Source organism: Rhea americana, unplaced genomic scaffold (assembly GCF_003343005.1).
Source record: "Rhea americana isolate MKP2758 unplaced genomic scaffold, rheAme1 scaffold_387, whole genome shotgun sequence".
NCBI lineage: Eukaryota > Metazoa > Chordata > Aves > Rheiformes > Rheidae > Rhea > Rhea americana.
This window is the reverse complement of record NW_028186520.1, coordinates 376,502-388,513: the sequence shown is the minus strand read 5'-3', so window position 1 is coordinate 388,513 and position 12,012 is coordinate 376,502. Positions and strand designations below refer to the sequence as shown.

The window sequence follows — 12,012 nt, the reverse complement described above, 5'->3', positions numbered from 1 at the left end:
ATTGCAGTATGTCACACCAGGGGCTGCGTGCATCTTGAACATGCAATGCTGACATTTCCCCATCTCAAAAAGATATCTTAGAACTGGAAACAGTTCAGAGGAGGACACAAATCAAAGGTCTGAAAAGTCTTCATTCTGGGCAAAAAGCATTTAAATAGTTTGTGATCCTTCAGCCTTGGCAAAAACATAACCAAGAAGCAATATTATGGAAGTCTATAAGATTCTGCATGGCCGGGAAGGGGAAATGGGTAGGGATTCAGTGTACACTGTTACAGTCAAGACAAGACCTGAGGGGTATTAAATGAAGTTGTCAGGTGACAAATTCAGAACAGAAGAAAGTGATTCTTCACACAGCAAGCACTTAAGCCGTGGAGCCACTTGTCACAGAACACAGTGGATGAAAATGAGGAGACTGGACAAGAGAAGACTGGACAAGGTTGAGGAACACAAATTCATTGATGGCTATGAATTACAGAGAGATTTTAGGTTCAGGAGATCCTTGAGCTACAAGGATCCTTCAGAGTTTTCTGGGGAAACTTCATTAGATGTTCATTCTTTTATATTCTTCCCTATGCAGCATTGATGGAGACATGCTACTAGGCCAGCCAAACCTTTGCTCTCCCCCAGTGCAGCGGCCCTTTCATAATAATTTATTTCAAATAAAGAGGAGAACTCAGAGGCTGACAAGAGGTGAGTAGGTTCATGAAATACTAAGCCTGTCCAGCTACAGGCCAGCATTCAGAGTCATAATCCTAGCTGTGTGATTAGTGTACATCTTAAATTGAAATATATTAAAGATGGAAAAAGGGAACCAATAAACTAACTTACAATTATGTTTATGTGTATTTTATTCTGTTGCCTTATTTCTAATCTTGTCATTCCAATTTTGTAACAAATGGTGACTTTATATCTGGGCAGACAGACTTCCTCAATTTTCTTAATTTCGTCAAGGATCTGCTGATGGGGGCAAATTTAGATGCCATATGATATACTTTTAAACCTCTTTCACAATAATAAATCCAAATAAGTCTGTATACAGGACATCCCTCAAGCTGAGATGAGTTTTGAGAATTTGCTGGCTAGAATATGCCACCAGTCAAGTTACAAGAATCAGTGTTGAGAGTTGAGCTGCAGGTGTCAGATTTTTGTGGGGAGTCCCCTTTTGAATGCTTCCTCCCAGAGCTGCACCTATAATGAACTGGTGACAAAGAAGCAATTCATAATTTCAGATAAACCCTCAATTGTCAAAGAGCTATTCATGATTTGTTACTGCACAAAATTTTTCTGGAAATATCTCTTTCCATGTCCACCTCAAAAGCTTTTCAGTATAGTTAGGTCACAATTATGTGACCTAATAGGAAGAGAATACTGGAAGAGAATCATAGGAGGATATAAGTTCAGAAAGACCTTTGGAGTTTTCCAATCCAACTTTCTGCTCAAAGCAGGGCTAATTTCAAAGTCAGTTCAGACTGCTCAGGACCTTGTCCAGGTTCAGTACTGGAAATTTCCAAGGATGGAATCAGAATCACAGAATGGCTGAGGTTAGAAGATACTTCTGGAGATCATCTAGCCCAACACCTCTGCTCAAGCAGAGTCACCTAGTGCAGGTTGCCCAAGACTGTGTCTAGGCAGCTTTTGAGATCTCCACAACCTCTTTGGGCAACCTGTTTCAGTGCTCCATAGCCCTCACAGTAAAAAAAAAAGGCCTCTTGTCCTGTCACTGGACACCAATAAGAAGAGTCTGTCTCTATCTACTTTACAACCTCCCATAAGATATTTATGTACATTGATAAGACAACTCCATCCCACCTCAGTCTTGCCTTCTCTAAGCAGTCCCAGCTCTCTCAGCCTTTCCTCATAAGAGAGATGCTCTAGTCCCTTAATGGTCCTTCACTGATTCGCTCCAGTAGCTCCATATCTCCTTTGTACTGTGGAGCTCAGACATGGACACAGTACTCTTAGCACAGCCTCACCGGTGCTCACGAGACCTGCTGGCAGTGCTCTTCCCAATGCATCCCAGGATGCCATTGGCCTTCTCTGCCAAAAGAACACATTGCTAGCTCATGTCTAGCTTGCTGTTGACCAGAATCCCCAGGTCCTTTTCTGCAAAGCTGCTTTCCAGTTAGTTGGCCCCCAGCATGTACTTGTGCATGGGGTTACTCCCTGTAGGTGCAGGACTTTGCACTCCTCTGTTGAACTTCATGAGACTTCTTCTCTGCCCATTCCTCTAGCCTATCAAGGTCCCTATGAACGGCAACATAAGCACTTGGTGTATCAGACACTCTTCCCAGCTTTGTATCATCAGCAAACTTGTTGATGGTACACTCTGCTCCATCAGCCAGGTCATCAATGAAGATGTTAAACAGTATTGGACCCAGTATTGGCGCCTGGGGTACATCGCATGTTACTGGCCCCCAAGCAGACTTTGTGCCACTGAACACAACCCTCTGAGATCAGCTGTTCAGCCAGTTTTCAATACACCTGTCTGCTCATCTGACCTGTACTTCACCAGCTTATCTATGAGGATGTTACGGGAGACAGAGTCAGAAAAGCCGTACTGAAGTCAAGGTAGACGCTGCTCTCCCCTCATCTACCAAGCCAGTCATCTCATCATAGAAGGCTATCAGGCTGCTTAAGCCTCATTTCCCCTTTGTGAATGCATGCTTACCACTCCCACTTAACTTCTTGTCCTTCATATGCCTGGAAATTTTTTCCAAGATTCATTGCTCCATCTTGCTTGTAGTGATTGAGGTGAGGCTGGAGATCTCACACCTTCTCTAGATACCTGTTCCTTACTTAATAAATGCTCATTATGATTTTTTTCCTCTACATCCAGTCACAATTTTGCTTGTTGCACTTGTGCTCATTGCCTTTTGCTGTACAGCTCTGAGAAAGTATCTGACTTTATGCTCTCCACAAGTTCCCTTGATGTAGTGAACGACAGCAATTAGATCTCTTTTTTGTCTTCTCTAGGCTAAATAAATCCAGCTCCTGAAGCCTCTCCTCAGTTATTTTGTCCACCCCTCCATCTTAGTGGTGGATATTATAATACATGCTACTATCTGGAAAGTATTTGGCTAGTTTTTATTCATTTATTTAAGAGATATGGTTGCTAAGCAGCAACAGCAAAAGTGCTGCTGGAGAGCTCTGGGCTAGGTTTGTTGGAACACCCTCCTACCATCTTCCTACTTATCTGATGCATTATCAACAGGATCAGGCACTCAAGACTGCACAGAGGTTGTTTTCAGCTCTTTGGCTTTAATGTACAGTGAAAACCACTGTGATAAAAAAAAGAGACACAGAATCAAATTACCACAGTTAAACTGTGTTAGTTGAGCTACTGTAACTGAACTTATATATGCTGATAGTTAATAGCAAATGGGAGAGAATAAAAAATATGTTAAGATGAATATTAACAAAAGAGACAATATAGCTAAGGCCCCATGTTAGTCTGCAAGAAACGCAATGTGCTAGTGTGCACTGTTGAGCTGTTGACACAGGCTCTTTGCAGACTGTGGCAAGCTGTACTAAAACTCTGTCGCATTTGGTGTAACTCACAACCTTGTTTTTTTAATGAAACCTAAAAAGTATTCTGCTTTCTAGTTTGAAGCACAGGATTAATTTGGGTGGAGTCAGGGAGAGGAAGAAGAAATGCTGAAGTAGTGTTGTACTGTACAGTCTAACCTTTTACTCCTGCTTCCTCAGCATGCATGGAAAAAATCAGAAAATCCAAATGCCAGTCCAGAGTGGCATGCATCACCTTGGTAACAAAGAAAAACTCCTACCTGATAGTCTGGCTTTGTGAAGTAGTCTAGGCTTGCAATATGATCCAGAAAAAGATGAAACTCAGAAGGCATGTGTTTTAGCAGCATCCGGTGTTCATACTTCTCTTTTATCATGCCTACTTGCTCCTGAAAACAAGAATACCCTCAGAGTCAAGAATCTTTTATCACTTCTTCCTCAGCCTTATCATTCCTGGATGGCCCCTCCTCAGATCCTGCATTTTGGTTATACTTCCTCCTGTTTTCATGTCCCTAGCATACTAAGGTTGATTACTGCAGAGGAATCCTGAGTCAGAAACTCTCATCAGAAGCCGTCCCTTTAGCAGAGTCTTCTGCATATCTGCCCTACTGGCATCCAGAGACTGTTGTTTTGTAGCACAAGGCTCTTCCAAGATAACATTAATAGTTAACTTCATTCGCCACTTAACTTCCTAGTCGCAATTTCTGTTTGAGGTGCGGGAGTTCTGCCCTCACTCCTTTTTAAAGATTCTGCTTCTTTGTGAAATGACAGCTCATATCTAAACTTTCCACTTTTGTTGTTTGCTTTGTATGAACAAAGTCAAAGTCACTTGATGTTCCTAAGAAAACACCTAGCTATTCCAAATAAAGCAGGCTCCACACTGTGCATCAGAGCATATAAAAGCAGGTTAGCATCTTGCAGCAAGTCCTGATGAAAAACAGGCTTTGGCTTTACTTCCAACAAAAAGCTGCACTAAGGTGTAGAAAGTGGAATAATAAGAGTCATAATAATAATATAGCACTCTACCTTAAGCATACATTAATATATTAGGTTTCCTACCTTATCTTTGATCTTTCGCCACGGAAGCTGACCAACTGCAAACTCCACCAACATGTAAAAGAGGGACCACAGATCATCATGTCTACCCATCTCCTGGAGAAAAAAGACACAAAGACTGAGCAGCAAAGTTCCACACTGCTCAGTGGACCAGATGTGCTCTAGATGAGCTACCTCATTCTAAAAAGTAGGAAGAGAAGTCACACATCCCCATCACATTATTACAGAACCCAGACTGAAGACCAAAGATGCAAAATCAAGCATCTATTAAATTAGGCGATATCATGTATTTACCTGAATAACTTCATTTGTTTTCCTTACTGCAAATATACTATGGAAGAGTTTTTAATCTATGCAACAAAACATAACTTTTCCAAAAGACTCTTCCTCACTCAGTGTACAGGAGCTGAATATTTATTAATGGGACATGGAAGAACATRTATTAAAAGAACAAAACAGGACAAAACATCCCATCCCCAATCCCCAAAAGTCCCCCAAAACCCCCAAACATACAAAAACCCTATGTGTAAAGACTCTTCTAGTTCCTACTATTTTTAAACTAAATATAATTCAAGCTCTTTTCTCAAGACAGCATTAATTTACATGGGCTTTTGTAAAACATTCATCATCAAGCACTGCAACAGCTTACAGATCTCTAATATCTCCACATACCATTCCTCTCCTGCTCTGAAAAAATGGAAAAGTGGAATCTGGAGATAAAGGCTAAAATTGTTGAAGAACACAAAGTAATTTTTGGTGCTCAGAGTGCAATATTTAGAATCTAATTTCTCAGAACAGTATGGACTACACAGCACTTTTTACGTCTCAGTATACATTCAGCTGATGTCAGTTGCAGCTGGCACTTTTCAGCTCTTCCCAAAAATCACACCTGCTCTTTCCTCAAACAGTGTCCCTCAGAAGTGGAAAGAATCCATGACAGCACTTGATTGCCCTCCCCACGCCACCCTTTGCACCTTCTGCAATAAATGGGGAGTTACAGACAATAACTTTTTCCATACAAAATCTCGAATACTCCTCATGTGTCACAGGTCATCCTACAGACTCATCTTAAATGAAGCCAAATTCAGACAAATTTGCACAGGGGCAGCAGAAACATACTCCTATCACCAATTTGAAGCTTCTTACCAAATTCCACATCTCTGTTCCTAACAAGAAGGTAGAATGGATTTTCCATTAATATACTTTACATTAAGGTACAGTAATGTACTTTGGTTTTGCTAGCCTTGTTCTCAGAAACAACTGAATTGTTTTTGCTAAAACCTTCCTAAAAAGTTAAATCTCTTGCAGGTTTTTCTGATGAAAAATATCAGTTTAAATTGTTCAAATCTGGGAAAGTTACAGGTAGCTAGAAAGAAGCTCTTAAAACAGGAAACACTCAGCACCACTAGTCAGAGCAGTGCTTTGTAAGCAGCGAGAGGATTCTCTAAACAATCACTGTAATGAAGGAATCAGAAGTACCATGTTCCTGAGGAACCCAGTCTAAACTATTTGCAGAAACTTTCTCTTTTATTTTTTAAATCTCAAATTTCTGTTTTATATCTCTGCTCTTGAAAACAGCTTTCTAGGGAGAAATAACCTTGCTCTGTTAACCCCTTATAACTCAGAAATACTTACTCGGTTTTTGTGTGCATTCACCGAAGCGTAGCGGACTGTTCCCCGAAAACCAGCAACATTGCGAGGCTGAAGGAAGATAACAGATAATCTCAGAGACAGAGCAGGATACTACAAAATCTCATTGCTGCAGATAACCCTGAGGACTTCTTGTCTATGTCTATGTTATCTCATACATATCCAAGGGATAGAAAGCTCTTCTTGATACCTTTCACCTGTTCTAGCAGCCATGTAACAAACTGCATTTACTAATCCTGCATTTCCTTCAAAGGTCATTTTACACAACAGGCAATATGATTACAGTGAGACTAGTAATAGTTCAGGCACAGAGAGGAGAGTATCTTCCAGGAACACGCTTTCCTTTTTCAATTCTAGGTCAAGGAGAAAATGAATAAAGAAGCATTGGTGCAAAACTGATTTCATGAATAACATGAGCTAAGCAAAGCCTGAGGACAGCCTGCTCGGGACAAGAACGGGGGTTCCCTACTCTCACACAGGGCAGATGAACATATGCATTTGCTGACGCTGCTTGTGAACATCCTTAGTAAGACTTAAGCAACTTTTGACTTTTTGCATCCTTATTTTTTCCAGATTCTTCCTAGTACATCCTAGGCCATGTATTATCCTAGACTCTCTTCTTCTGATTCCCTTGATATTTGTGAAGTGTTATCTAGCAAGTGAAAGCTTGATATGGGTGCCTTGGGAAGAAGGCAGTCCTCTGACTGTCTCTCAACAGCTGCAGGCTTCTTCTGCTGTAGGGGTTGAGCAATGCTTCCAACTCTGCTGCCTCCACAAGGGCATTGAGCCATATAAGTTTACTAACTGAAGATGTCATTTTTCTGGGCAAGGATTTAAATAATGAAATCCAACCAATTCTTTCAGCTTAGCTAAAAGGATCTGAGTTAATAGAAGGGCTTTCAAAATTCATGCGGCAAAACTAGGGTCAGGTCCATCCTAAGGTTAAGTCTGGGCAGAACTAGACATATTATTAAGATCCTACACTTACAGAAATTTAAATGCATTTATAATAACTCTGTTTAAGTGACTTGTCCCATTTAGGTCAGTTGATTCATTTTTATTCTTTCAGCTGTGCCTATGCTTTCAGAGCTAAGCCTAAAACTATAAATTAGAACTATAGCTTCATTCCAAGGCATTCTTCTGTCAATTCAAATACACACATATCAGTCACTTCCTTTTGGGTGCAGGGAAGTTGCTGTGAGTTTCAAAACACTTAAAGCATAAAGCTCTGAATGCTTTATAAACAAGATCATCAACACTTTGCCACTAATACACAACCTAAATGGCGTATAATGCATCTCTTCAATTATAGTGACTCCAAGCAAAAAAAGTCACAAGCCCTTGTTATAACTCTGTTACGTTACTCAAACTGTTCCCAGAGAACCCATATGAATATCCCAGCACTTAATGAAGCATTTAATCTTGCGGTCCACCAGCTTGAGCTACGAGCTACCGATTTAGCAGCATGTAATAGCCAAGATATTTTCATGATTATGTATCTGTTTCTTCCCAGAGCACGCATCAAGGATTCCCGCTGGCAAATGACTGCAAAAAATTCTTCAGCATTCCAGTGGAAGATGAGAGTTTCTGTAAAGCAGAAATGCCTAGCCATTGGAAGGTAATTTGTTGGACTCAATCATCAGTGTAGACCTCCTCTACCTTTTCAAAAGCAAGAGAAAATCCTCTTTTCCATTGCAAGTGGAAGCAAATGCATTTGGAAATTTTTCATGAGACATAGAATAACAGCATATTATGAATAATTCTAGTGTGTAATCCATAACACTTTCAGAACAAATATCTCTCAGTGTTTGCAATTCAGGGGAGAATGTCCTTCAGGCTCTTCACCCACCTCAGTAGTTTCAGCTGTCAAATGTGAATTTGTATGTACTGAATCCACTGCGACAAATGCTGGTTTCAGTATGGGTAGCAATGTCTGAAAATCTTCAGATCAATACCAATTATTTCTTGCAGACAGTATTTCTAGACTCTAAATTAGATTCATTCTGAAAAGAACTTCAAGGCAGTTTGCAAATTATTCTGCTCCTCTTTCAGAAGAGGGAAAAAAATGCCTTGCCATCTTTTAGCATGCCTCTGGCCATGGCCATCATGAAAGAGTTCTTCATCCCAGCTCTGCAGCTGAATCCAAACAGTGCTCTCCAGTTCTCTGTGATGTGCAACGTTACTGAAGGGAGAGCACTGCAGCTGAGCAAGGCTGAAACACTTCACCATCAAATCCTTTTGTAGCACAGGACTTGATATTCTAGCTTCCCAATTATTTTGACAGGATGTTTAGAGCTTTAAGCAAAATGGGCACATGCTAGCTGCCTTAAGAGCATCTTTTCCTCAGAAAGATTTCCCCTCCTTTAACCATATTTGGCTGCCCTGCCAGTCACAAGGCAATTACTCATGCCTTTGGCTGTGTCATTAATCACTGCAGTCAAATACTTGCATGACTGTGGAGAGCAGGAGATACCATACTTTTCATCCAAACAAACAGCTCTGCCTCAGCACTTGCTGTAGCTCACACAGTATATCCAACTGTTACCAACTTTTCTTCTGAATTCACAAACACTCATTTTCCAGATAATTTCTTAACACATTTTAATTCTTAATAAATTTCAACCCACTGCTGCATAGCTCCAACACTAGAGGAGAGCTTGGCTGAAACATTCCAGCTTTCCAGATACATCCACATTCAATGCAGTGTGGGCTATACAACAAAAAGACGTTATATCTTCATTCCTGATGGAAAAATTTTGTGTAAGAACTGAAATTCTAACAGTTAGGAACTTCAAACTATAGAATCATGTATAATCCAACCAATTTGAACCCCTAAAATGATGAGAAGGTGAAGAGCTAGAAAGCTGAAATACAATTTTAAAAATACACGATTTATTTTTTAGTTTTTCCACATCAGCATTACTATCAAAAATGCTGACCGGAGTAAAAAATGTCTCTTCCTGCATTTGGATTGCACCTAGCACACAAGCTACGGAATATATTACACAGAGCTGTCAGGGAGACTTCAGAGATATGAAGTATCTTGCTTGGTGTTAAAAGCTAGGTTTAAAATGAGTTTTAGCTTTGGAGAATGTGTTAGAACAATACTGCAGAGCAAAAAATTATACTCTGTGTTCCTTTCACTATATTGGCCACATGCATTACCTCCAGTCAGGGCATAATTAGCTAACAAAAAACTGTACATGGTGGATGCACCATTCTAAACTGTGCGCTCTTTTGCACTCATCAGCTTTTCCCTACTCTCCAGTTCAAACACTCATGATGATCTCTGTTTTAAGTGACTCACTGCTAGGTATTTCCCACTTCCACCAGTTAGGCTTACAGGGAATATGAGGGGACATGAGTTTCTACCTCTTCTGCAGCGTTGGTCATATTGCAGACAAATTCTGTGCTTCTCATATGTGTTTTGAGTTGTTAATTTAAACAGCAGTACTTTCCAGAATCACTAATGACAGCCGCGTATTTTATCCCAATAAGGAGTCAGAAGTTGATGAATACAGGAAGCTGGTGTCAAAAGCGTAATGTGGGAGAACTCCTCTCTCCTTGACCCCACAACCACAAAAGTGACAAAGAAATCATAGTCTCCAGCACCCTCCCAAATGTCTCCCAGCCCTTCAGGCAGAATCCCAAGTGTTCTTGGCCTCTGCATCACATTTAGGTAGCTGTCACGATCCTGCTGAAAAACAAACATCATGAGGGGAAAAAAAGAAAAACAGGTGTAATTTGGAATCCCATATATAACAAAACCACAAAACAAAATGAAAACCCAGAAGCATGATGATGGCTCACTCACAACTCATAGCAGAGATGGTTACGAGCAGCAGATGGGAAGCCAACGCATCAAACACAGCCTCAAAAGAAGAGCCCAAAAGAACTGTAAAACAGAGAAAAACCCAAAGAAAAACATGATAAAAAAAAATAACAAAATGGAAAAAACAGAAATTAATTAAAAAACCCAATTCAATACTGCATCCCTCCTGAAACCTGAGCCTCTTTGTTTAGCTGCTCTCATCTCCCAGCATATTTCCCACGCCTGGGATTACTGTTGCCTATGCTGTATTTGGTTTTATTTAGACACACAACCTGAGGAAGCCTCTGTGGTTTGTGAATGCTCTGCAAAGTGGCGAGAGGGGTCCCTCTAGAGTCCAACTTCCCTTTGCTCACCTATCACTTTATTTCTAAAAATAAACAGCAATGTACCCTTCCCAGTTCGGTTTTTTGAGGGCTTCCATCCAACATTTCTGGTTCTTTTTGCAAGCACCATCTCCTTATAATTACCAACTCGACAACTTTACAAGTTTTACAATTGCCAACTTTGGGCAATTTTCTCTTCCCTGCTGCTTGCTGCTGAACTCCATCTAGAAATAGTGATGTCTCTGCTGTCTGTGGTGGTATGAAAGCGAGCAGAATGAATGTGCTAAGGGTTGCTTTTAGGACACGTGAACAGTCACTGTACCTTAAGATGTGAACTACATATTCTGGAAGTGTGAGGGCCACCTCAATCAGAGGCAAGAACTAATGTTACAAAGGACTTTAATACATAATTCAGTAAACTGAAGAAAGACTTTGGCTCAGAGGTATCTAATCCAGCAAAAATCAACTAATCAAAAGCAATCAACCGAGTTGTTCTTATTTGAATCTCAATATCTCTCTTACCTCAAAAGGTGCAAGCTTTACGACATCTGCAGATTTTACAACTATACTCAGTTTTGAGAAGATTACTTAACAGTCCTGTACTGATCTTTCCAAAGCAACAGACACCACGAAGATGAGTTAAAATGCTATCTTTCCTTCTTTACTTTACGAGAATTCATAATTTCCAATGGACTTTAACATCAGAAAAGACCGGAGTGGTCACTCTGTCTTTCTGAGTAACATGCACCAACAGGTTCATTGAGTGATTTCAGCACCAGAGCTTGGACTACAGATGAGGATGATGAGGATGACAACAATTTATCTGATATGTTTCATACATTACAAATAGGACTAAGAATAAGCAAATTTTTTTTAAATCAAAAGCTTATTCCAGCAGTAATCCTTTGTTGTTATTGTATCATTCAATTCTTGGACAAACAAGGTAATTTCACCCTCAAAGCATTTAGTTGCTGCACTTGTCTCTTAGGTACACAGTCCCCTAGAGGAACAAGTAGCACAAAAGATATTCGCAGAAAGCACAGGGAGTGCTAAGTAAATAAGGATAGATTTTCCACAAGCTATTGCACAGAGTGGAGGAGACACTGAATATAGACAGTAGGAAATGTTTTAGAGAGAGTTGTAGAGAAAGTTAGTCACATCTCATTTGGGATTTACAGCTCATAATGTTTTTGGTTTTGGAGTTTCTTTTCTTTTTTTTCTTTTTTCTTTTCTTTTCTTTCTCTTTTCTTTTCTTTTTTTTTTTTTTNTTTTTTTTTTTTTTGAGTCAGGTGGAAAAGATGGTCCTTTCCTACCAAGAGGCAGAGGACAAAGGACAGCAGTCACAATCACACAGGAGTTCACATCCCTCGACTTTCTGGATAGACCTGGAAACCACATCTCCCTCCTTCCAGAGTACACTCTCACCCTTGAACTAAAGGATGAAACTTTAAGAATATCCATTTGGAAAGGATCCATTTTCATAAAATAACTGAATATTTATTCTCAAGAGAGAGAAAATGTGTGACAATTACTCTGCAACCTGACAGCAAGGGCATTTGCCTGATGGAGGGAGACTTCCAATTCAAGTAAACGTTCACTTGCCCAGGAAGCCTCTGTTCCCTCACCACT

The 12,012-nt window shown here is 40.1% G+C and overlaps 1 protein-coding gene across 1 annotated transcript in view; it reads right to left on the bottom strand.

Moving 5' to 3' along the window:
* The window catches only part of TTBK1 (tau tubulin kinase 1), a 124,023-nt gene that overhangs the window by 50,358 nt on the left and 61,653 nt on the right, over positions 1-12,012 (bottom strand). The window contains exons 8-10 of the mRNA XM_085313470.1: positions 6,214-6,279; positions 4,582-4,674; positions 3,786-3,911 (exon numbers count right to left, since the gene is read on the bottom strand). Of these exons, the coding sequence (XP_085169596.1) occupies positions 3,786-3,911; positions 4,582-4,674; positions 6,214-6,279 (285 nt within the window). The remainder of the gene's footprint in view (positions 1-3,785; positions 3,912-4,581; positions 4,675-6,213; positions 6,280-12,012) is intronic.